This window comes from Somniosus microcephalus, chromosome 23, assembly GCF_052327205.1.
Source record: "Somniosus microcephalus isolate GS21.2 chromosome 23, FLI_Smic_1.0, whole genome shotgun sequence".
Classification (NCBI taxonomy): Eukaryota; Metazoa; Chordata; class Chondrichthyes; order Squaliformes; family Somniosidae; genus Somniosus; species Somniosus microcephalus.
Window position 1 is genome coordinate 16411378 of NC_141009.1, and position 24617 is coordinate 16435994.

Sequence of the window (24617 nt, forward strand, 5' to 3'; positions counted from 1 at the left end):
AGTTTAGACTGGCACTCCATTCAGGCACTGACTGTGGCTGGTAAAAAGGATGACGATGTCACACCTGGACGATTGTCAAAAATCTTAGCTAACGCTAAAGAGGTATTTCAACAAGGACTGGGAACTCTTAAAGGCGTAACCGCCTCGATAAAAATAGAAGAGAATGCAATTCCCAAGTTTTTCAAAGCAAGACCGGTACCGTATGCAATTCGCCCAGCCGTCGAGGCAGAGCTGGAGAATCTGGAGAATGCAGGCGTGTTATCTAAGGTAGACTGGAACGAGTGGGCGACACCCATCATCCCTGTCATGAAGAAAACGTTAAACAATAAGTCTGAGGAGCCAAGGAAGGTTCGCATCTGTGGGGACTTCAAGGTGACTGTGAACCCAGTCCTTCACACAGTACAGTATCCTCTTCCGAGGATAGAAGATATTTTCGCCTCACTATCTGGAGGGAAACGTTTTACAAAAATTGACCTAGCGCAAGCATATTTGCAGATGGAGGTTGAAGAATCCTCTAGGAAATATCTCACGATAAACACTCACAAAGGTCTTTACCAGTATAATCGACTGGTATTCGGAGTGGCATCAGCTCCGGCTATATGGCAAAGAGCGATGGAACAAGTCCTGCAAGGGATTCCGGGGACTCAGTGTTACTTGGACGACATCCTAGTGACAGGTGAAAATGACAGTGAACACCTTGCCAACCTAGAGCAGGTGCTCACTAAACTAAGAGAACATGGGCTACGAGCCAATCGCCCCAAGTGCGAGTTTTTTAAGAAACAAATATCGTATTGTGGCCACGTGATTGATGAAGAGGGGTTACATAAGTCCCCTGACAAAATTGAAGCGGTAGTTAAGGCTCCAGCGCCTGAAAATGTGTCGCAACTGAGGTCATTCCTCGGATTGGTGAATTACTACCATAAGTTTTTGCCGAATTTGTCCACAATTCTGCACCCACTGAACGCCCTGCTACAAACTGGAGTAGCATGGAAATGGAGCGATGAATGTAAACGGGCCTTTCAGAAGTGTAAAGGCCTGATCACTTCAAGAGAAGTATTGGCTCACTACAACCCATCACTACCGATAAGACTGGCGTGTGATGCGTCTCCCTACGGCGTTGGAGCGGTACTGTCACGTAAATCCTTTGATGGTTCAGAGAGGCCGATAGCTTTTGCGTCACGCTCGTTAACCGCAGCCGAGCGTAACTACGCCCAGATTGACAGAGAGGCCCTCAGCCTGGTGTGGGGGGTGAAGAAGTTCAATCACTACCTGCACGGACAGAAATTTACTCTACTAACTGATCATCAACCTCTTGTCTCCATTTTCAACCCTAAGAAGGGCGTCCCGATAATGACAGCACAACGGTTACAGAGGTGGTCCCTTTCCCTAGGGGCACACCAATATGACATCGAGTACAAAGGAACTAAACAGCATGGGAATGCTGATGGATTGTCGTGCCTACCGCTGCCAACGGTGGAAGAAGCACCTGCAGTGGATCCAGTGGAGATATTCCACTCGACCATAGTCGAATGTCTACCTGTGACGAATGCAAACATAGAAAAGGAAACACGAAATGACCCGACACTCTCCAGGGTCTATGATTTAACGGTGAAGGGATGGCCAACACATGGCGAACCACTGTTGCTAGCATTCTCGCCGAGAAGAGAACAGCTGTCAGTGTGCAGAGGAACCTTGATGTGTGGATCCAGAGTAGTAATTCCACCCAAATTGAAGGATAGAGTGCTCAATGAGCTTCATGAGGGTCATCTGGGAGGGGTAAAAATGAAGAACTTAGCCAGAGCGTTTGTGTGGTGGCCGGGAATCGATAGAGGAATCGAAGAAATGACCAAGAGCTGTACAGGATGCCAGAAGGTCCAAAACGCCCCACCACAAGCCCCTCTACATCCATGGGAGTGGCCCTCATCTCCATGGCAAAGGGTACACATTGATTTTGCTGGTCCATTTATGGACTCGATGTTTTTAATTGCGGTGGATGCACATTCAAAGTGGCCAGAGGTAATAAAAATGTCCTCAACCACCACAGAAAAAACTATCACAGTCTTACGAACCATATTCGCCAGAAATGGGCTGCCTGAACAGATTTGCTCCGACAATGGACCACAGTTTGTGTCTGAAGAGTTCCGGAGGTTCTTAAAGAACAATGGTGTTAAGCATTACACATCCGCCCCATATCATCCAGCCACCAATGGATTGGCTGAAAGGTTTGTTCAAACATTCAAGAAGGCTATCAAGGCGATGTGTAATGAAGACATACCCCTACAACACAAGGTGGATAACTTCTTGTTTGCCTACCGGAATGCGACACATGCGGTTACCAACCAAATTCCAGCCATGATGTTCTTCAATCGAAGACTAAGATGCCGCTTGGATTTGGTTAAGCCAAACATCAGAAGAGATGTGGAGAACAGGCAGTTTCAGAATATGAATGAAAGGCCAACCAGGAGTTTCAAGATAGGTCAACCAGTTTTGGCCCGGGACTACCGCACAGAGAAATGGCAGCCAGGAACGATCTGCACACGGCAAGGACCTCTAATGTATACCGTGGACGTTGGAGAGAGCATTGTAAGACGCCATGCTGACCAGATTCTAGAGTCACTGGAAAACGTCAAATCTACACCACGATCCTATACACCTGGTGATGAAACCGAAGTACCAATTGCATCTACCTCAGAATCGGTGATATTGGAAGCAGACGAACCAAACAACGACGTTGATCCCGAATCAACTTTGCCAGAAGAACCTGATACCCCAAAGAGGCGTTATCCGGACAGAATCAGGAAGCCTCCTCAAAGACTGAATTTATAATTGATTAACTTCAGCTAATGTATATAGCAACTGTAATTGTAAATATGTTATTTAATTATTAATCGAATGTTATGTACTGTTTAGCTAAAAGGGGAGGAATTGTAGTGTATGTACCTTGAAGAAGGAACTATATTCTGCAGCCCCTGTATACTGCAGTACCAGTAGTGACCACCCCTGTATATAAGCCTGTGTAGTAATTTTGTATAGTAGTTCCAGTTTTGTCTCCTTTCAGTAAACACCTGTTATAACCAACTTCTGCAGTCCGTGTCTCAATTACACACGGACATTACAGAAACCAGAAGCTGGACAGAGCTTTAAAGTGGAGATGATTCTGCCTGGGCAGGAGCCAATGCGGGAGTCACCTGCTTGGGCATGTGCAGAAGATATTTCCAAAGCATTCTGGGGCAACCTCAGTGGAATTGCCAGCAATTCAAATCGCACGCTGACTATTGTATGCTGACAGGCATAATAACAAGAGGCATAATCATCCGTGTGAAACACGAACGGGCGGTGTGAATAATTGGCCTCAGCACCCACAGGCTAGAGAGCCAGGGGTTCCTGCTCCGATTTGCTCCCCAGTGATCCCTACGGGAAAGTGCATGGGAATGGCCATGAACTGAGGTCGAGGTTGGTCTCGGCTGTGAATGCTTGCTGCAGTTGAATCGCCTGCCGAACCCTCGCTGTCTCGGCTCACACGTGAAGAATGGTCCCTTGGGCGAGGAAGCAGAGGGCCTGTGGAAATGCACCCCAGCAAGTGTCGGCACCTTGAGAAAGGGAGAAAATGGAAGGAAAGCAGCGTGTTCCTTCCACAGGCAATAAGATTGTCTCTATTATAAATTCCATCTGTTTAGTCTCCTGAGGACAGATTCAGTAAAGTTTCACCCTCCCCCTCAAAGGTTATCAAGACAAAGTTCTGAATTTCTAGCTAACCTTACATCCTACAGTGTAAGCCTAGATTTAACTCCAGCTGTAAGCCATTTATTTTACTACAGGTGTTAAAATAACACAGGTCCGAAGTCTAGGCTTATAAGCACTAGTTCAGTTGTCTATCTTGGCAGGACAGATCCGCAGCCCAGGAGCCCAAGAACCATCATCATCCATGTAAGATTGGATTATTTCTGCCTGTGTTCATCCATATAACCCTCAAATGATCCTAACCAACAATATTCATCCAACTCTTTTTTTTAAAGGTGTCCCAGCAACATAACTTTAACAGCTTTAGTTGGGTCTTTCCCCCCCTATCTAGCTTGGTCGCCTTTTTTGAGTGAGATTGCAGCTTAGGGGTTGATGTAAAAAAACGACTGAGTGCTTGGTTTGAGTATAAAACAAGGCTTTAATCAACTGTTCCATGAGATTTCTAGTTACATCACTAGTTCCTGGTTACAGAATCATCCTGAGCAAGCTGGGCCCACGCCCGAGTATTTATACTCCTTGGTTGGCGCCACCAGCTGGCCGCCCAGTGTTACTTCATGAGTTATTTCTTCATGAATGATGAGATTCATGATGTGGAGATGCCAGTGTTGGACTGGGGTGGACAAATGTAAGAAGTCACACAACACCAGGTTATAGTCCAACAGCTTTATTTGAAATCACAAGCTTTCGGACGCTGCTCCTTCGTCAGGTGAAGTCAACTTCACCTGACGAAAGGAGCAGCGCTCCGAAAGCTTGTGATTTTAAATAAAGCTGTTGGACTATAACCTGGTGTTGGATGAGATTCATGACAGGGGTGACCTGATCAAAGTGCTTAAAATGCTAAAAGGATTCGAGAGGGTAGATACAGAGAAACTATTTCCTCTGGTGGAGGAATCAAGAACAAAGAGTATTAATATTAAAATTAGAGCCAGGCCAGTCAGGAGCAAAATGAAGAAGCACTTCTTCACACAGATGATAGTAGAAATTTGGAACTCTCTCGCCCGAAAAGGCTGTGGATGCTGGGACAATTGGAACTTTCAAGACTGAGGTCGATAGATTTTTGTTGGGTGAGGGTGTCATGGGATAGGAAGCAAAGCCGGGAAAATGGAGTTGAGGTGCAGATCTCATTGAATGGCGGAGCAGGCTCGAGGGGCTGAATGGCCTCCTCCTGTTCCTATGCTCCACTAGCAGAACTCTTTCTTTGCTCGGTGTGCAGTGGGTTAACCCTGGAAAAAGGGTAACAGAAAGAATCGAGCAGTGAGAATGAATAAACCTGAATCTAACAATTTACGCCCAATCGACTTTAGACCTGAACAATTGTCCAAATGTCCAGTGAGCAGCTGGCTGCCCAATTGGACACCACAGAAAGACCAAGCTGGCCAAGTCACATAGCCTGTCAATAAAATTAGGAATAGTTTGGTGAAGTATTGATGTTCTGTCCTAGGCGCCGCAGGCCATTTTTTGTATAGGGTATTTATTTTCTCCCCTACCTGTGGCCGCTTTGTGCCCGCCTGGAGCGGGGAGGAACACATATCTGCTGATCCTCAGCCAATCCACGTAACATTCTGTAATCAGCTGTGCACACGAGCAGCCTTAGGAATATGTCTCATTGGTTTCTGCTCAATATCTCCCCACACTGGCACTGTTGCTGATGTACCTTCACCATGGTGCAGTACTACCGCCCCAATTATATATTTACAAAGCGTACAAAAAGATAACTGTCATGAATCTTAGCATTCATGAAGAATGACTCATGAAGTAACACTGGGCGGCCAGCTGGTGGCGCCGTCCAAGGAGTATAAATACTCGGGCGTGGGCCCAGCTTGCTCAGGATGTTTCTGTAACCAGGAACTAGTGATTGTAACTAGAAATCTCATGGTTTTGAAACAGTTGATTAAAGCCTTGTTTTATACTCAAACCAAGTGCTCAGTAGTCTTTTTACATCAATAACATTCATAGTTCATCACCAGTTTCCCAACTATGACTTCTGTTGAGGCCAGTTAGATCCAGGTGTCCATTCAGATTCTCATTTTCAACCTCTAGGGGGTTCAAATGTTGGATGCAAGTAGTCACAGAGGCAAGGTGAAGCTGAGGCACTAACATTGTTTCGCCTCGATTTTAACTCCAGGTGGGTTTCGGCGGGGGGGGGGGGGGTGCGGTGGTAAGGTGAGCTGGATACACACCTGTTGCTGCAGAAATCAGGCCTGGCCTATTATAACTCCCGGCCCTTATCAACATGCTACCAGTCCAGGTAGGTTAAAATCTCCCCCTAGATATCTGGAGCATGTGGTGTTCATATTATGATCCAGAATTGACTAAACCTGCGAGTGAGTCTAGGCGATACTGCATTAGTTGTTTAATATATTAGCGTTGGGTCCACATTGGGTACTCTAGATCCTCCTGTTGTACCTAATTAGAATGTCAACCATCCATCTGATATTGAACTTAATGGATGGAACCCCTTAGGAGTTATTGTTACATTGAATTACATAGAAATTACAACTTAGAAACAGGCCATTCAGCTCAAACAGTCCATGTTAGGATGTATCCTCCACACGAGCAGTAGTCCTAATCCTATGTGTCCATCCTGTTCCCATATCCTTTTATTCTCTTTTCATTTGACCACCTATCCAACAACTCCTATTCTTAAAAGTTGACATGGCCTCTGCTTCAGTCACTTACTCTGGTAGTGTGATCCATAGCCTCTCAACCTTCTGTGTAAAAATGTTTCTCCTGCTCTCAGTCCTAAATCTCTTACATTTAATCTTAAATCTATGGTCCCTTGTCCTAGACTCCTCAACCACTGGAAACAGTCTATTTATATCTATGTCCCATCGCTTCATTATTTTAAACACCTCTATAAATCGCCCCATTGAAAGAAAACAGCCCCGCATTTTCAAGTGGGCACCTGTCTCCCAACCAAGACCCAGTGTCCTGGGGCCAATATTTATCCCTCAACCAACATAACAAGAAACAGATTATCTGGTCATTATCACATTGCTGTTTCTGGGAGCTTGCTGTGCGCAAATTGGCTGCCGCATTTCCCACATTACAGCAGTGACTACACTCCAAAAAAAGTACTTCACTGGCTGTAAAGCGCTTTGAGACGTCCGGTGATTGTGAAAGGCGCTATATAAATGCAAGTATTTCTTTCTTTATGGTTGCCTGTCAGCGCCTCGGGACGTTTTTCTATGTTAAAGGCGCTACATAAATGCAAGTTGTTGTTGTTGTCACTTCGATCTACTTTCTGCTATTAGGAATCCCAGTAGAATCCTTCTTTGGAACAAAAATTAACTACCTGGTTTAATCTTTGCTTTGAGGTTGCTTCCTATTGACTGAAAAATAATTGGGATTGTTGTGGAGAATTTAATGGCCTTGTCTACACGACAGTGCCAGCTAGAGCAGGAGGAATTGGTTAATTCTAATTAAACACATTCTCTCAATTTTCAATGTCATTATATTCCCTCTGTGCGATGCAACATTCACTGATGGATGAAGGCAGATAGGTAATGTGCTCCCAGGTCTTTTACTAGAAAATATTCAGAGGCAGCCTCAGTTGATTACTCATGCATTTTAAAACTGTATTTCAATCCCTGGATACTCCCCTCTTTATATCATCTTGCGACAAGAGCACCAGTAAGAGTATGAACCATGTCCTCTACCAATAACTGTAAACAGTGCTGTGAAGCACAGATGTTTTCCATTACCATTTAAACCATGAAAAAGTACAGCATATTGAAGTTATCTTTGGAGTTCTACTTTTCTCCTTCATAATGTCCAAGCTGAGCCATCTGACAATAATAATACTTGTGAGATGGGAGCTGAGCTTTCTCTGTAGGGAGCTGTTGCCAAATAGTTCAGTGATGTCATAGATTGTTTTTCATACAGCACATTAAAAAAAATAGACCACGCCTAAAATACTACTCCCCCCACCTCCCCCACACCACTCTCACACACACACACAAAACACTCTCTCACACACACACACACACACACACAAAACACTCTCTCACACACACACACACAACACTCTCACACACACACACACAAAACACTCTCACACACACACACACACCACTCTCACACACACACACCACTCTCACACACACACACAAAACACTCTCACACACACACACACACAAAACACTCTCACACACACACACACAAAACACTCTCTCACACACACACACACACAAAACACTCTCACACACACACACACACACACACACAAAACACTTACACACACACACCACTCTCACACACACACACACACACAACTCTTACACACACACACACACACACACACACCACTCTCACACACACACCACTCTCACACACACACACACACACACACACACCACTCTCACACACACACACACACACACCACTCTCACACACACACCACTCTCACACACACACACACACACACACACACACCTCTCACACACACACCACTCTCACACACACACACCCACACACACACCACTCTCACACACACACACACACACCACTCTCACACACACACACACACACCACTCTCACACACACACACACACACCTCTCACACACACACACACACACAACTCTTACACACACACACACACACACACACCACTCTCACACACACACCACTCTCACACACACACACACACACACACACACACACCACTCTCACACACACACACACACACACCACTCTCACACACACACACACGCACACACCACTCTCACACACACACACACACACACACACCTCTCACACACACACCACTCTCACACACACACACCCACACACACACCACTCTCACACACACACACACACCACTCTCACACACACACACACACACCACTCTCACACACACACACACACACACACACCACTCTCACACACACACACACACACACACCACTCTCACACACACACACACGCACACACACCACTCTCACACACACACACACACACACACACACACACAAAACACTCCCACACACACACATACCACACACACCACTCACACACATACACCACCCTCACACTCACACACTCACCCTCACACACACACACCACTCTCACACACACTCGCACACTCTCACACTCTCACTCACTCTCACACTCTCACACTCACACTCACACTCACACTCACAGTCACCACACTCTCACACTCACTCACCCTCACACACACACACACACTCACACACACACACACACACACACACTCACCACACACACCCTCACTCACACACTCACACTCACTCACACTCACACTCACACACACTCTCACACACACACACACACCACTCTCACAATGGAAGATAGAGGTCTCAAAGCATCAAAAATCAGCTTGAAGACTGAGAGAAGCAGCAAAGGTCACACTCCACATACATATTTTCCATTTAAAAAAACTTTCCCTTTAAACTGCCTGACAGTTCAATATTACATCAGAGCACAAAGACATTTATCTGCACGAGAGAACTTTTTTTTACTCAGCTTCATCGTGAAATCAACGGTTGACACTTACTTAGTTTTTTCAAACTCATGTTGGCTCCTGTTGTTAGAGGTTTTCTCTCATTTGCAAAGGCAGTGAAAGACGGTAGATGCACTGTTACAAAGAAAAAAGAAACACTCTTCTGTGTCAGCCAGAGACCTTCATACTTTTACAACATCTCCATGGCATTCACGGCAGCTCCCCTTCTGCCGATTGCATTGAATCATTACACAGTCACTTCCTGAGAGCTGTCAAATGCCTGGGCTGCCTTCTCAAGTGACAAGGTCACTTTCTGCATTTCGAAGCATCTTAAATGTCACGTTTGCTGACTCTTTTCTGAACTCTCAGTTTCATCTCTTACCTAGATTGTATCTTCTGTGTTTTTTTTTTGTTGCTTGTGAATGCAGTAAGGCAGCTAATGGTTTCTCTCTGACAGTTAGCCAAGACATCTGTATTCATTTCATTTCTCTGAGGAGTTTCCCTTTAACCCATTGGAGACTGTGGGTTGTGGTTTATTTATTTTTGTGCTTGTCGAGGTAAAGGGATAATATTCTACTTTTTACAGTCTGTGTCAGGGTCAAACATTCCATGGGGAAGATTTTCTCCGGTCGCTGTATGTTAGTGACATCGTAAACATGGCGACACTGTTCCCTGTACGCTGCGTGGTCGTGCAGCGCTCCAGAGATCTCGCAGCCGGCTTGTTGGCTTTTAAATGGAAAAACCGCACATGCGCGGTATTTTAAATGGGCCACGCGGCCCCCCAAAAATTAAAGGGAACATTTCACGGCAGTATGATTTGCTCTGGTCGCTGTGTCTTAGTGATATCGTAAACACAGCGGTAAGATTTGCTCTGGTCGCTGTGTCTTAGTGATATCGTAAACATGGTGGTAAGATTTGCTCTGGTCGCTGTGTCTTAGTGATATCTTAAACACGGCGATAAGATTTGCTCTGGTGGCTGTGTCTTAGTGATATCGTAAACACGCCGGTAAGATTTGCTCTGGTCGCTGTGTCTTAGTGATATCGTAAACACGGCGGTAAGATTTGCTCTGGTCACTGTGTCTTAGTGATATCGTAAACATGGCAATAAGATTTGCTCTGGTCGCTGTGTCTTAGTGATATCGTAAACACGGCGGTAAGATTTGCTCTGGTTGCTGTGTCTTAGTGATATCGTAAACACGGCGGTAAGATTTGCTCTGGTTGCTGTGTCTTAGTGATATCATAAACACAGCGGTAAGATTTGCTCTGGTCGCTGTGTCTTAGTGATATCGTAAACATGGCGGTAAGATTTGCTCTGGTCGCTGTGTCTTAGTGATATCATAAACATGGCGGTAAGATTTGCTCTGGTCGCTGTGTCTCAGTGATATCGTAAACACGGCGGTAAGATTTGCTCTGGTTGCTGTGTCTTAGTGATATCGTAAACACGGCGATAAGATTTGCTCTGGTTGCTGTGTCTTAGTGATATCGTAAACACGGCGATAAGATTTGCTCTGGTCGCTGTGTCTTAGTGAGATCATAAACACGGCGATAAGATTTGCTCTGGTCGCTGTGTCTTAGTGATATCGTAAACATGGCGGTAAGATTTGCTCTGGTCGCTGTGTCTCAGTGATATCGTAAACACGGCGGTAAGATTTGCTCTGGTTGCTGTGTCTTAGTGATATCGTAAACACGGCGATAAGATTTGCTCTGGTTGCTGTGTCTTAGTGATATCGTAAACACGGCGATAAGATTTGCTCTGGTCGCTGTGTCTTAGTGATATCGTAAACACGGCGGTAAGATTTGCTCTGGTCGCTGTGTCTTAGTGATATCTTAAACATGGCAGTAAGATTTGCTCTGGTTGCTGTGTCTTAGTGATATCGTAAACATGGCGGTAAGATTTGCTCTGGTCGCTGTGTCTTAGTGATATCGTAAACACGGCGGTAAGATTTGCTCTGGTCGCTGTGTCTCAGTGATATCGTAAACATGGAGGGATGATTTTTTTCCAGTTTTTATTTCTAGCAATATCGTAAAGGTGCTCTTTTAAAACATTTTTATGATTTTCTTAGAAATAGTGAACACAAGAAATTGATTTGCTATGTTTACGATATTGCTAACACTCCATGACCAGCGGAAATGTTGCCTTTAATTCAGGTAAGGTACGGGTTTGATACAAAATAAAGCCGTCTCTACTCTGCCTCAGCACTATTCCGGCAGCACGGTGGCATAGTGGTTAGCACTGTTGCCTCACAGCGCCAGGGACCCAGGTTCGAATCCGGCCTTGGGTGACTGTCTGTGTGGAGTTTGCACATTCTCCCCGTGTTTGCGTGGGTTTCCTCCGGGTGCTCCGGTTTCTTCCCACAGTCCAAAGATGTGCAGATTAGGTTGATTGGCTATGATAAATTGACCCTTAGTGTTAGGGGGATTAAATACGTGGGGTTACGGGGATAGGGTGGGATATGTGTTGGTGTAGGGGTTACAGGGATCGGGTGGGATATGTGTCGGTGCAAGCTCGATGGGCCGAAATGGCCTCTATCTGCACTGTGGGGTTTCTGTGATTCTGTGAGTACCCCCTATTTTATTTGCTAACGAGCATCAAGGTTGTTCCAATTTGGTGCCAGTTTTGTGTTCGGTTCTGGGCACCTTTATGTTGTGGATTTATTTGACCAGGACCTGAGCTGAGGCAGCCCAAAGCTCAGATTCTATCCCATCTGCAAAACATAAAATACTTACATTCCTCTCAAAAAGTTCTGTCCAATTTGAGTAATGTTGTAAAGGGAGCTTTCCTCCATGACTAACTCTGGCAGTACCCGATCTGAGCGTGCCTGATACAGACCCTGGGTGGAAACTGTTCCATTTCCCAGCATTAATAAGCACAAAAACTCACCAAAAATAAAGGCTAACATTCCTCACTGGTTCACTGCTGGGCATCATCCCGATGTCACAACTAATAGATGTTATAAATAATTTAAAAAAGAAAGACGTGCATTTCTATAGCGCCTTTCACGACCTCAGGCCGTCCCAAAGCGCTTTACAGCCAATTAAGTACTTTTTGAAGTGCAGTCACTGTTGTAATGTAGGAAATGCGGCAGCCAACTTGCGCACAGCAAGCTCCCACGAACAGCAATGTGAGAATGACCAGATAATCCGTGATGTTGATTGATACCAGTCGGTCTGTTACTAACTGAACTGTGGATAAATGTGAAACAGAGAAGAGGGACCAGAAAATGTTCAATCACTTGCGTGAAGTGAGCAGGCTGTGGAAAACAGCTGACTGGTATGGGGTTGCCAACTCTGCTTGGAGGTATTCCTGGAGGATTCATCACATGACCTCCCGCCTCCAAGCACCCTGTCCCCATGCTCCCGCCAACGGTTGCCTGACACCCTCGCGGTGCATCACCCTCCCACACTAATTGGATAGTGAACAGACTCTTTGTTACCCGATTGGTTGATTCTTGACCATCGGTTTTACAGGGGGTGCAAGAACAGAGAGACCTGGGGGTGTTTGTGCACCAATCTCTGAAGGTGGCAGGATAGGTTAACAAAGCAGTTCTTACTACAGTTATACAGGGCCTTGGTGAGACCACACCTGGAGTACTGTGTGCAGTTTTGGTCTCCTTACCTAAGAAAGGATATACTTGCCATGGAGGGAGTGCAGCGAAGGTTCACCAGACTGATTCCTGGGGTGGCAGGACTGTCGTATGAGGAGAGATTGGGTCGACTAGGCCTGTATTCACTAGAGTTTAGAAGAATGAGAGGGGATCTCATTGAAACGTATAAAATTCTGACAGGGCTAGACAGACTAGGATGCAGGGAGGATGTTTCCTCTGGCTGGGGGGGGGGGTCTAGAACAAGGGGTCACAGGGGTAGGACATTTATGACTGAGATGAGGAGAAATTTCTTCACTCAAAAGGGTGGTGAACCTGTGGAATTCTCTACCACAGAAGGCTGTGGAGGCCAAGTCACTGAATATATTTAAGAGATAGATAGATTTCTAGACACAAAGGGCATCAAGGGGTGTGGGGAGAGAGCGGGAATATGGTATTGATAGAGGATCAGCCATGATCATATTGAATGGCCGAATGGCCTACTCCTGCTCCTATTTTTCTATGTTCTATGTTTCTATAAAGTATAAGGGATCCTGGGCTTTATAAATAGAGGCATAGGACTGGATTTTGTCAGTATGGGCGGGCTGGGGTGTGTCAGGTGGAAATCGTGTCAGGACCCCGACTCCTAAGTGAAGTGTTGAAAAAGTGAGATTTTCCCCTAATTGGGCAATTCATTTCCTGCGTGTGGGAACCACTGGCCCAATGAGTCTTTTCATACAGAAAGTCGCCTCCGATGACATCATCAATGCTGTTGGATTTAAGGCCTGCAAGCAGCCTTGATTCTTCTGGAGACTGCAAAGGCTCTGCAATTTTTATGAAGGAGTTGAATTGTGGAAAATGTCAACGATCAAGCAAATGTGTGCTCCTCGATTTGATGAGCCCTCCGTCCAAGCTCTGGTGTACGGAGCCAGCTGTAATAAGGAGGTGCTGTTCCCTTCCTCAGGGAGAAAAAAGCCAGCCCAGCAGACAAAAGCTGTGTGGCTACAAGTGGCCCCGGTTGTCAACTCCATTTCAATGAGCCGCAGAACCTGGCTGCAATGCAGGAAGCGGTTTCATGGCCTTCTCCGCACCGGAAAAGTGAGTATGACTTTCCCATCACCCTCAATCTGATCCCTATCGCCTCTCCTCACCAGCACTCTGCTTTGCCAACCTCTTCCTCCACATCCCACTTGACACTTACATCCCTGCACCCTTACCCATTCCCTCTCTCTCTATGGTCATATTCACTTAACTATTCGACCATGCAGCCCTCACACTTCCTATCACTGTGATGCCTTGACAATAACTGATTACAACACACAGGGGGGGTCCTTTGTACCCTTCTGAGCATTTATGCTATGCATTCACTACACTCACTCCTTCCATGGTCCATGGAGGAGCTTAGTCGCAAGGGTATTGAAAACATGGTCATTGTTCAGAATAGAATGACATTTCTTGAGGAGCGATGGTCAGCTATTGGGCAAACAAAGCAGACCTTCATGCAAGTCCTCTGGAGTAGGACTTCCAGTGCAGAAATGGGTCCTCATGGCCCCCAGTGCAGCAAGGTACTGTCAAGCCACTTGCTACCTCTGAAGTGGGGCTGACCCATGAGAGGGATGTTGGTAGCAGACAACAAGGAAGTGGGGGCTCCTCTCCAAACGTTCACACGACCATGCCACAGCAAAGCCCTCGGCCAGAGCCCCACCAGAGTCCTCACCCAAATGAGAAGGGCGTCTCAGCCCCTGCACAGCCGTAGAAGCAGCAGACTGTTGCCAAGCCCGCACAGGTTCGCCACCCCAGAGGATGCCCACCAAAGGCATCGAGACAGGAGCAGCAAGAGAGCGAGCAAGGGGCCTCCACATCTGCTGAAGCCACAGAGGAAGCACCGTGTAGGAGCACGCGTAACAGGAAGATAAAGCACAAGTAGTCACAAGGGTAGTCACTTGGGTGCGGTGTTGTTTTGTTTTTGCACCAGCCATTGTAATTGTATTATAAAGTGTTTTGATGGCAAACTGTTGAAGTTGTGGCCTGTGTCATTTCGCAAATGGGACTTTCACATTGAGGGCTTAGGGTGCCTTGCAATTATCAGAATGGTGGTCAGAGTGATAGGGTTCTGTAGGTTCTTCTCCATTGTCGATGATCTGGTAAGAAGGAGCGAGACTAACGTGTTTGATTGTGCAGGCTAAGCAAATCTGGCCAGGATGAGTGCGTCCCTTGCATCCCAGGCAGCAATATGGTGGCGTTCTGGCACCTTCTGGCCTGTGCATCTTCAGGTGGGTAACTAGCAGCTTGGCGCTCCTGTTGATGCTCCTGCTGTTGGTGCTGCTGTTGCTCCTGGTTCTGCTGCTGCCGCGGCTGGTCTTCATCCGAATCTGATGTCCAGGAGGAAAGGAATTAAATGGTCGGCATGTTTCTGGTATATGCCTCAGTTGAGGAAGCGCTTAGTCAAGGTGGGGAGAGGGGTTTCCAAGGAGGTCACACCGGAGATGGGTGTCAGGCTCCAAACTTCCACAACACTGAGTATGTCTGCTAAAAGTTCCCCCAGACCTGAAACAACAAAGTTCTGCCACCTGCAAATGATCATCGGTAAAAACTCCTTTGTAATGGTGGAGCTGCAGCTGTTCGTAAGCAATCGACTAATGAGGCCACCAGGATTACCTGGCGTGTTCCAGAGGAGGCGTGTAGGATGGGGGAAATGTGTTAAAATCGGAAAGGCCTCTCAAAATGAGATTATAGAGGTAATTAAGTGGTTGTTAAGGGCCTTAAGGGCCGGCGGGATGGAAAGCGGGTCAGAAAACACGCACTTGGGAAAATTGCTCGAAGGCGGGATGGAGGCGGGAACGGGCCCGCCCGCTAGTTTTGGTGATTTTAACAACTCACACGCCTCCAAACCCGCCTCCTCGGGGCTGGGAAAATCGAGCCCATAGAGTACAAAAGCCAGGAAGTTATGCTAATCTTATATAAAACACTATTTCGGCCCCAGCTGGAGTATTGTGTCCAATTCTGGACACCACACTTTAGGAAGGACGTGAAGGCTTTGCAGAGGGTACAGAAGAGATTCACTAGAATGGTTCCAGGGATGAGGGATTACAGTTACATGAATAGACTGGAGAAGCAGGGGTTGTTCTCCTTAGAGCAGAGAAAGCTAAGAGGAGATTTGATAGAGGTGTTCAAAATCATGAAGGGTTTAGATAGAGTAAACTAAAGAGAAATTGTGTCCAATGGCTGAAGGGTCAATAACCAGAGGACACAGATTTAAAGTGATTGGCTAAAGAACCAGAAGCGACGTGAGTAAAAACATTTTTATGCAACGAGTGGTTAGGATTTGGAATGCGCTGCCTGATAGGGCGGCGGATACAGATTCAGTAGTAGCCTTCAAAAGGGAATAGATAAATATTTGAAGGAGAAAAAATTGCAGGGATCTGGGGAAAGAGCGGGGGAGTGGGACTAACTGGATTGCTCTTCGAAAGAGCCAGCACAGACTCGATGGGCCGAATGGTCTCCGTGTGTGCTGTGCTTTTCTCTGATTCTCTGATTCAGTCAAACAGCCTTTTTTTGCCACCTCCAATATTTTTCTAATTAATAAAACGCAAGTGTTCAATGCAAATGGAAAAAAACAGGGGAAAAATTGGGTATGTAGCGCCACCTATTAGCGCCTAAAGAGGGCAGTCAGTGGCTGTAGCGCCACTGGCTGCGCCTCCCGTGATATTCAGCGGGGGCGCTAATGGTGGCGTTAGCCTGTTGCGCTGCGCCGCCACCGATGACGTCATCAGTGTGCGCAGCGCCCCATTAGCGCCCCGATCGCGATATTTGGTAGCGAACGCCGCTGTAGCGCCGTTCGCTACCCGCGCCCGGTTCACAGGGCCTTGCTGTGCCGGCAGTGGCTGTGCCGGCAGTGGCGCAAGTTAAGGTGGAGGTGCGGGGTGGCCGCCGAAACCAGCACCTCCGTCCCCGGCCTCCTGACACCCCCCCCCCCCACCCGCGGCATTGCTGGCTGTTTCCCGAGAGCCCGGCACTTCTCCTCGGTGCCGGGCTCTTTTGCTGGCACTGGCGATCGGGGATCGCGCTGTTGCAGGCCCCTCCCCCTTTAGAATGGGAGGAAGGCCTGCAGTACCGCAGCGTGCCGTGCCGCAGCATGTGGCGCTGCGGCACGTTGCGCTGTGATATTCAGTTTCAGCGCCCTAAGAGGGACGCGGAGCGCCTCGAGCCTCGCCCCGTCTCCCTCTAGGGGCGCTGAAACTGAATTTCTGACGTTCGCTAATGCTCCGAACGCTGCGCAAAAATCAGCGCCCAGGCGAACTTGGCGCCACTTTGGCACCTCAACCCAATTTCTCGGCCATAATTTTTTTAATGCCCCGGTGATATTTTTCTCCCGAGTTGCTCCCAGCAGTGTCCTGGAGATTAATCTTTCATTCCTGGAGAGTCCAGGGCAATGCTGGAGGGTTGGCAACTGATATATTGCATGCGAGCCCCTCTAAAAGAGATATCAGTGTAACTCACTAGTGCTCCAAGGAGACGTGTTGTATTCTCATTATCATGTCTCACTGCAGCTTCCCAAAGCTTGAGAGGCTGGGTAAAGAACCTGATCCCTGTTGACTACTGGTGTCCCTTCAGAAAGCAGCTGTCAGCAGGAAATCGAGAGAGAGAGAATCTCACTGAGTAAAACCTTCCTGAAAAATGCTCTAGTTTTTTGCTACTAACATTGACCTCGAAGCCCCTGCAGCCCCCACCCCCGGTTCAGTGCCCGCCCCCCCCCCCCGTCTGTACTGATTTAGGTGAGCTCAGTTGAGGTCCCTACAGTTGACTGGAAATGGGCGAGGGGGAGTAGGGGAAAAAATGAAATGTAAATTACAAATAAAAAAATGCAGTCTTCACAGAATTGCTGATGTTCTTCACAGATAGTCAGATACTTGTGAAATAAAATCCTGTAAACCCAGGGACCCCTGTGCCGTGTGTGAATGGGGGATTTTTGGTAGTTATATATTACTTGCCACTTATTTACATCACCACAAACCAATCCCCCACCAAGTGGCTCCCCGCTCTGACAGTGCTTTTCCGTAACCCCCCCTGCTAGGAAACACAGAATTATTTTGCTAAGAAATGTTAAGTCTGAATGTGGATTATCCGTGGATCAGGAATGTTGTAAATCACAGTTTAAAAGGTGCCATTTTGTCAATCTTTGTGACCCATTTTTTCTTATCATTAATTCAGCCTGAATAAAATTAAGCAGATTATACAAATATGATTGGACTTCCTGCTATGCAAGGTGAGATCTGGCATGTGGTTTATTAACAACGTTTAATGCTCAAAGCAGTGACGAGTGAATACCGCAAAACTCACTGTATAAACACCCCCCCATATTTGTAGCTTAAAACACGAATGGTGGTTTGGCTCGTACACTGGAATTCTGCATTCGCTCTGGAGCATCTTACCCTTGAGAGTCAATGAGGAGGGGCCTGACCACTTGGCATTGTATGCAATGGGAGTGAATGATAAGGAGTTTGTCCACTGGGACTCGATGGGATGTGTGCGAAGGTTTGCCAAATTCTGTCTTCAGATCAGCTGTGCATCTACTTGGGATTTATTTTCACTTTAGCTGACATCAGTGTCATTCTTAAATCTTTTGTCGCCTCACTGATTATATTAAAATATAACAAGCTTGCGCTTCAACATCTAACGCCACCATCAGGACCTCTTTGAAACACTAAACTCTTGTAAAGTATTCTGATTGTGTTTTTTTTAATATAGTTTCGAGGGGGTGCTGATGACATCATTAGGTGGGGGTGTCAAGCTGTCCTCCGTCACCTGTGAAGATCCAGCCATTAACCTGGGACACTTCTGTAAATTCATCTCCCGCACACTGTTGGGTTCAGGAACTATTCCCAGCCAATTGCCTGATGAACGCTTATTTTATGAAGCCAATCCTCTGTAGGAGCTACTTTACAACCAGGCTCTGATGGAATGTCACAGACGTAACTCAAGGAATCTAACGGAGTTGTACACCAGAAAGGATCAGCAATGCAAGGCTCAGCTTTGGGAGGGTGGTTAGAAATTTAGGGACTGCAGGGTTTTTTTGAGGCTGCCAGTTGTTTATTAGTTGAGCTCACACTGAGTAAAATCAAAACTCCTCAACTGTCTATTGATGGCAGACAGTGAAAGGTCAGACGCCAGATCAGAAGCGATCTGTACACTCCACCCAGGTTGTGTGATGCAGAGTCCCTCTGTTTTGAACACAGGTTGTGCACCGATGGCAGCATAGGGAGCCACAGTCTCTGCCAATGCTGCTCTGACACCATCAGCTGAGGGGTGAAAGGGTGTTGTCTAGGAATTGGATCTCCCCCCCTCCCCCATTCCCTGGGAAACCATGTCATCTCTAATTAAGAACATAAGAACATAAGACGTAGGAGCAGGAGTAGGTCATTTGGCCCCCTCGAGCCTGCTCCACCATTCAATAAGACCATGGCTGATCTGATCTTGGCCTCAACTCCACTTCCCTGTTGGTGCCTCATCACAGAGTCATCCCTAATTGGTGCCTCATCACAAAGACAGGGTAATACTCAGTCTGGAGGATTGACCCTGGCGTCCACTATTCCATGGCTTTGCCTATTAGTGCCCCAACACCCCACACCATAGCATTCCACTGAGACTCCATTCTGATTAGAATGCAGTTCCCATACAACAAAATGTTTTGCCGTGTTACAGTAAAGCACCAGGCTACTCGAAATATTCAGCCAAAAAAAGCCAGGAGCCAGCAGCCTTGTCAATGAGAAGTGAGACCCTTACAATAAAACATTGTGTCATCCGCCTCCTCCCCACAACTCACTTAGAAACATAGAAGATAGGAGCAGGAGGAGGCCATTCGGCCCCTCGAGCCTGCTCCGCCATTCAATGCGATCATGGCTGATCATCCACTGGGAGCAACGCCGCAGGAGATCCCCTCACAAGAAAATCTCCTTTGCCCGCGCTGGGCGGAGGGAGGCGTAAAAATTCCGAAAGTCGGATACGCACTTGAAGGAGAAAAAAATTGCAGGGATATGGGGAAAGAGCGGGGGAGTGGGACTGACTGGATTGCTCTTCGAAGGAGCTGGCACAGACTCGACGGGCCGAATGGCCTCCTTCTGTGCTGTACTATTCTATGATTCTATAAAGTGGAATAAAGAGTGGGGCGGGGAACAGGGTACAGACATGGGGGGGGTCATGGGGGAGGGGGCAGTTGTCCAGGCCCCGAATCTGTCGCCACTCCTATTGGCTGCCAAGCAAGGGGACGGATCCAGGATTTCTTATTTTTTAAATGTTGTCCTCTTTGGGGGGTCCAAAGGACCTTTGGCAGCCTTTGACAACTTTACTGCTGCCGGCCAAACGTGCCTTGGTGGAGGCTGGCGTGCCTTCATTTTGCTCAGCGTATCGGTCGACACAGATACACCAGGGTCTCCATTGAGTCTCCATCAAGGGCCTGGCGCTTGGCCCAAGAGATTCCCCCCACACACCCCCCACCCCAGGCTCTGCCCCCAGCCCATCATTTCCTTATAAGGGGGCGGAAAGAAGTGCTGCCGCTCCCCACCACCCCTTACATGTCCATGCGGAAACTGGCAGAAAGAATGGAGACGCCAAAGGTCTCCCCCGCGTCCTCGGGAGTTATAGCAGGAGACCCGTGGAGTTTCAGGGCCGTGATGTTAACCACTTCTGTCCTGTCTGAGTCACACGGGGGTTAAAGCTGTTTGCTTTCCCTTGAAGGGCTGCAGCTCTGAGCGGTCCAGCCTTTTCACACGTTCTGTAAAAGCAGAAGGAAGCGGTAGTGCTCCACCCGTGAGGCTCCTTAGCCGTCAGTAATTGATCCCCCGCTAGGCGAGTGATGTTTAAATACAGCATTGGGAAGGGTTCGTGTAATTGGTCAATTTGTCTGCATTTCAGATCCTCAGAGATTGATCGCAGAGCCAACCACCTAAATTGCACAGAAGAAAGTCCTGCTCCTCTGCACTGCAAAGAACTTCTGTTGTCAGCGGTGACCTCCGCTACATTTATTCTCCTCCTGACCCATTCTCCTCCAGCCCTACAGCCCTCCGAGATCTCAACGCTTCTCCAATGTTGGCCTCTTGCACATCCCTGATTTTCATCGCTCCACCCTTGGTGGCCGTACCTTCAGCTGCCTTGGCCCTAAGCTCTGGAATTTCCTCCCTTAATCTCTCCCCCCTCTACCTCTCTTTCCTCCTTTAAGATGGTCCTTGAAATCTACCTCTTTGACCAAGCTTTTGATCACCTGCCCTAATATCTCCTTATGTGGCTTGGTGTCAAATCTTGTTAAAGGCGTTTCCTACATTACAACAGTGACTACGCTTCAAAATGACTTCATTGGCTGTAAAGTGCTTTGGGGCGTCCTGAGGATTTGAAAGGCACTATATGAATGCAAGTTTTCTTTTTTTTAAAATATAAATGCAAGTTGTTATTGTTGATGTTGATGATAGTCCCTGCTGGAGTATGGATCTACACACAGCACTGATTCACCGTTAAACCGAGGCCCCGTCTGCTCTCTCAGGTGGACGTAAAAGATCCTGACATGAATCAACTGAGCGGCCTGCGGGTGGCGCTGTCCAGGGAGAGTATAAATACTCGGGCATGGGCCCAGCTTGCACAGGACATTCTTAACAGGAACTAGTGAAGGACACAACTAGACCTCCATGTTGTAAAACAGTTGATTAAAGCTTTGTTTAACGCTTGGACCAAGTGCCTAGTAGTTTTCTTACGTCAGATCCCCTGGCCACAATTTTGAAGAAGAGCAGGGCAGTTATCCCCGGTGTCCAGACCAATATTTATCCCTCAACCAACAAAACAAAAACAGATGATCTGGTCATTATCACATTGCTGTTTGTGGGAGCTTGCGGTGCGCAAATTGGCTGCCGCGTTTCCCACATTACAACAGCAGTGACTACACTCCAAAAGTACTTCATTGGCTGTAAAGCACTTTGAGGCGTCCGGTGGTCGTGAAAGGCACTATATAAATGCAAGTCTTTTATTTCCAGTACCTCTATTACTCAGGCTTTGAAGGACATGGTACTATTCCGTCTGCCCTGACTTGCCTCTCAGGCTGTACCTATACAATCTCCATGTCAGTCAGTCTCATGTATTTCAGGCTACCCGAGCAATATTGGATAAATCGTCATTCCCCGTTTTCACACATAGCTGATGTTTTGTGTCGAGGAATCTTGAGAGGGTGATTGTTTTACCCTATCCTAAAGGTTGAGGTCAGTCCGCAGTCATCTAAGTAGTATTTTCCTGTGCGAGCCCAGGTGGCAAATGTCCACGCGATATTCGACCACACGGTGCATCACTGCTGAATCTGTCTTGACCCTAAACACATGCACTTTCCACCAGGATCACTGGATAATAATCAGAGCTTGGAACCATGGCTAATTACCCCGCCCCGCCCTTCCTCGCTCTTTTCACTTACTGCCACCTCACCTGAGACTGACTAATGCATTACCGACTGGAACCTGAACCCAATTACCTGCCTGGACTGTTGGCCTCAGTACCACATCTAGTGGTGCATTTAAACCCCCCACGCCATTAGGAGGGGGCTTTTTGCATTTTCCCTTTTTGAACAGTGATGATATCTCACGGTGCACCAGTTGTGAGCAGATCATGAGGCCCCTTTAAAAGCCTTTGTGTTTCATTACAGCACTCTTCAAGCACGACAAAGGATGGCGTCCTGTAGCTGGAATTAATCAAGAACACGTGTGCATCTCTAAGTGCCGCAGAAACAAAGCAGGAGGGAAAAGAAAAAGAAATGGGAGAGGTAGGAAAGAATGATCCCTTTCCATTCGAAGCTTTACCTCAGCCAGTGCCACTGGTCTGTGGTGCTTTTTGTCCTCTAGGCTTCATTAGCCTCAGGAGTGTTACCGAATGGCCTGACAAATAAACTGTACCGCTGAAAATAATTTTCTTTCTTAAAGGGAATCGTGTTTCCACAGTACAGGAAACTTTGGTTTATCCGGAGGTTGTATGTCCGGAAACCTCGATCTAACGGCAGAAATCAGCAGCCGTTTTGTTAGTTTTTTTTTCTTCTCCTAGCATTTTTTTTAAACAGTCAGTCTCTGGAAAGCCTCTCTGAAGCTGTTGCTAAGCTACAGAGATGCTTCCAAGGTACGGGCCAACTGTTTACAAGCTGTTGCTAAGCAACAGTGTTTGTTGTCAGATACGGAGATGAAAACCTCCGTATCCTTCAACATTAGCGCTGGTCTGTCCGGAAGTTTTCATAGATCGGCATCACGCCGGTCCCGTCGGTGCCGGATATCGCGAAGTTTCCTGTAACATGTTTTGCACGACACTACGTCATGCAGAGAAGACCATGGTAATCAAACCCTCGCCCCCACTATCGCCCTGTAATTCAGTCTATGGGTTGGGATTTGTCATTCTTCCAATTTTTTGTTCTCCTCTCCCCGAAGGAACTGGGATAGAATTCCACAGTATTCCGATTCTCTACTCTAGTGGCCGTCCTTCGTGTTACAGTGAATGCTAGCCGGCTATTTGGGAATGGGTGGCCTCACAGCTGAACCCAGTTCTGCGCTCAGCTGATGTGCGCCTTCCACCAGGGGTGGGTCATTGGATCGGGTTCAGGAGTGGGATCCCTGGCTGGTATCGCTCGTCGCTTGCCCTGGACCTGTAGACCTCAACCGTGACCTCATACCACGGCCACGACTAAAATCAGCTAACTCATCGCCTACCAGGAATTGAACCTGGGACCTTCCCCGTCTGTATGACTCAGCACAGCATTAACCAGCAACTTCAGCTCGGCTCAGTTTGTAGTGCTTTGAGTCAGAGCGTGGTGGATTCAAACACCCACTGCAGACCCGAGCACTTAATCCAGGGTAATGCTGAGGGAATGCTGCATTGTTGGAGGCGCCGTCTTTCGGATGAGCTGAGACCTGCCTACTCAGGTGGGCATTAAGCATCCCACGCACTCCTTTAAGTATAACAGGATAATTCTCCTGGGGTCCTGGCTAACGTTCCTTCTTTAACTGCACCACCACAATTGTATAATCTGGTCAATCGCTGTTTATGGGATCTTGCTGTGTGCAAATTGGCTGCCACATTTGCCTACAAAACAACAGTGACTGCATTTTAAAAGTAATTCATTGGTTGTAAAGCACTGAAAATATGATAAGATGCAATAGAAATCCAAGTTCCTTTTTTCTTTCTTTCATAAAAGGGAGTGGCGGAGGGAAGAATTAAACAAAAAACATTAGAGGCAGAAAGGGCTTGTGTTGCACCATCTGTTCTCTTATATCTATCATCACCAATCTGACTCTCCATTGGCATGCTTTGCGCTCAAACCCACGTGCAGGAGTTATAACTTCACATCTTAATTAAATTAGCCTGTCTTAAATATCAGCTGTCTCCTTGCTCAGTGTAATCCTTTAATCCGCCCCCTTGTTCCCCAGTCTTGTTCCGTGCCCCAGTAGCAGGTATGTGTCCCGCGTGAAAAAAGGCTCATTATTCAAGTTACACGTAGTCCTTTGAATCTTCGCTACTGCTCCCTGCATTGGCGGTCAGTAACCTCCTAACAAGACAGATGTAATTGTCATTGATGTGTTTGACGTGTTTTATGGGTCGCCTCTGTGCTTGGAGCATATCTGATGAACTCCTGTCTGCCAAGACCTCTGTGCAGGGCTGAACTCTATTGAGCCCAGCTAAGTAAACAAGCAAAAGTGAACAGAAAGAAGAAAGAAATACTTGCATTTATATAGCGTCTTTCACGACCTCAGGATGTCCCAACGCGCTTTACAACCAATGAAGTACTTTTTTTGGAAGTGTAGTCACTGTTGTAATGTAGGTAATG

The 24617-nt window shown here is 47.1% G+C and overlaps 1 protein-coding gene across 1 annotated transcript in view; it reads right to left on the reverse strand.

Annotated features, from left to right (window-relative positions):
- The window catches only part of LOC147101681 (SH2 domain-containing protein 3C-like), a 160052-nt gene that overhangs the window by 124260 nt on the left and 11175 nt on the right, over window positions 1-24617 (reverse strand). Inside the window, exon 3 of the mRNA XM_085965481.1 lies at window positions 9258-9338. Within this exon, the coding sequence (XP_085821607.1) occupies window positions 9258-9338 (81 nt within the window). The remainder of the gene's footprint in view (window positions 1-9257; window positions 9339-24617) is intronic.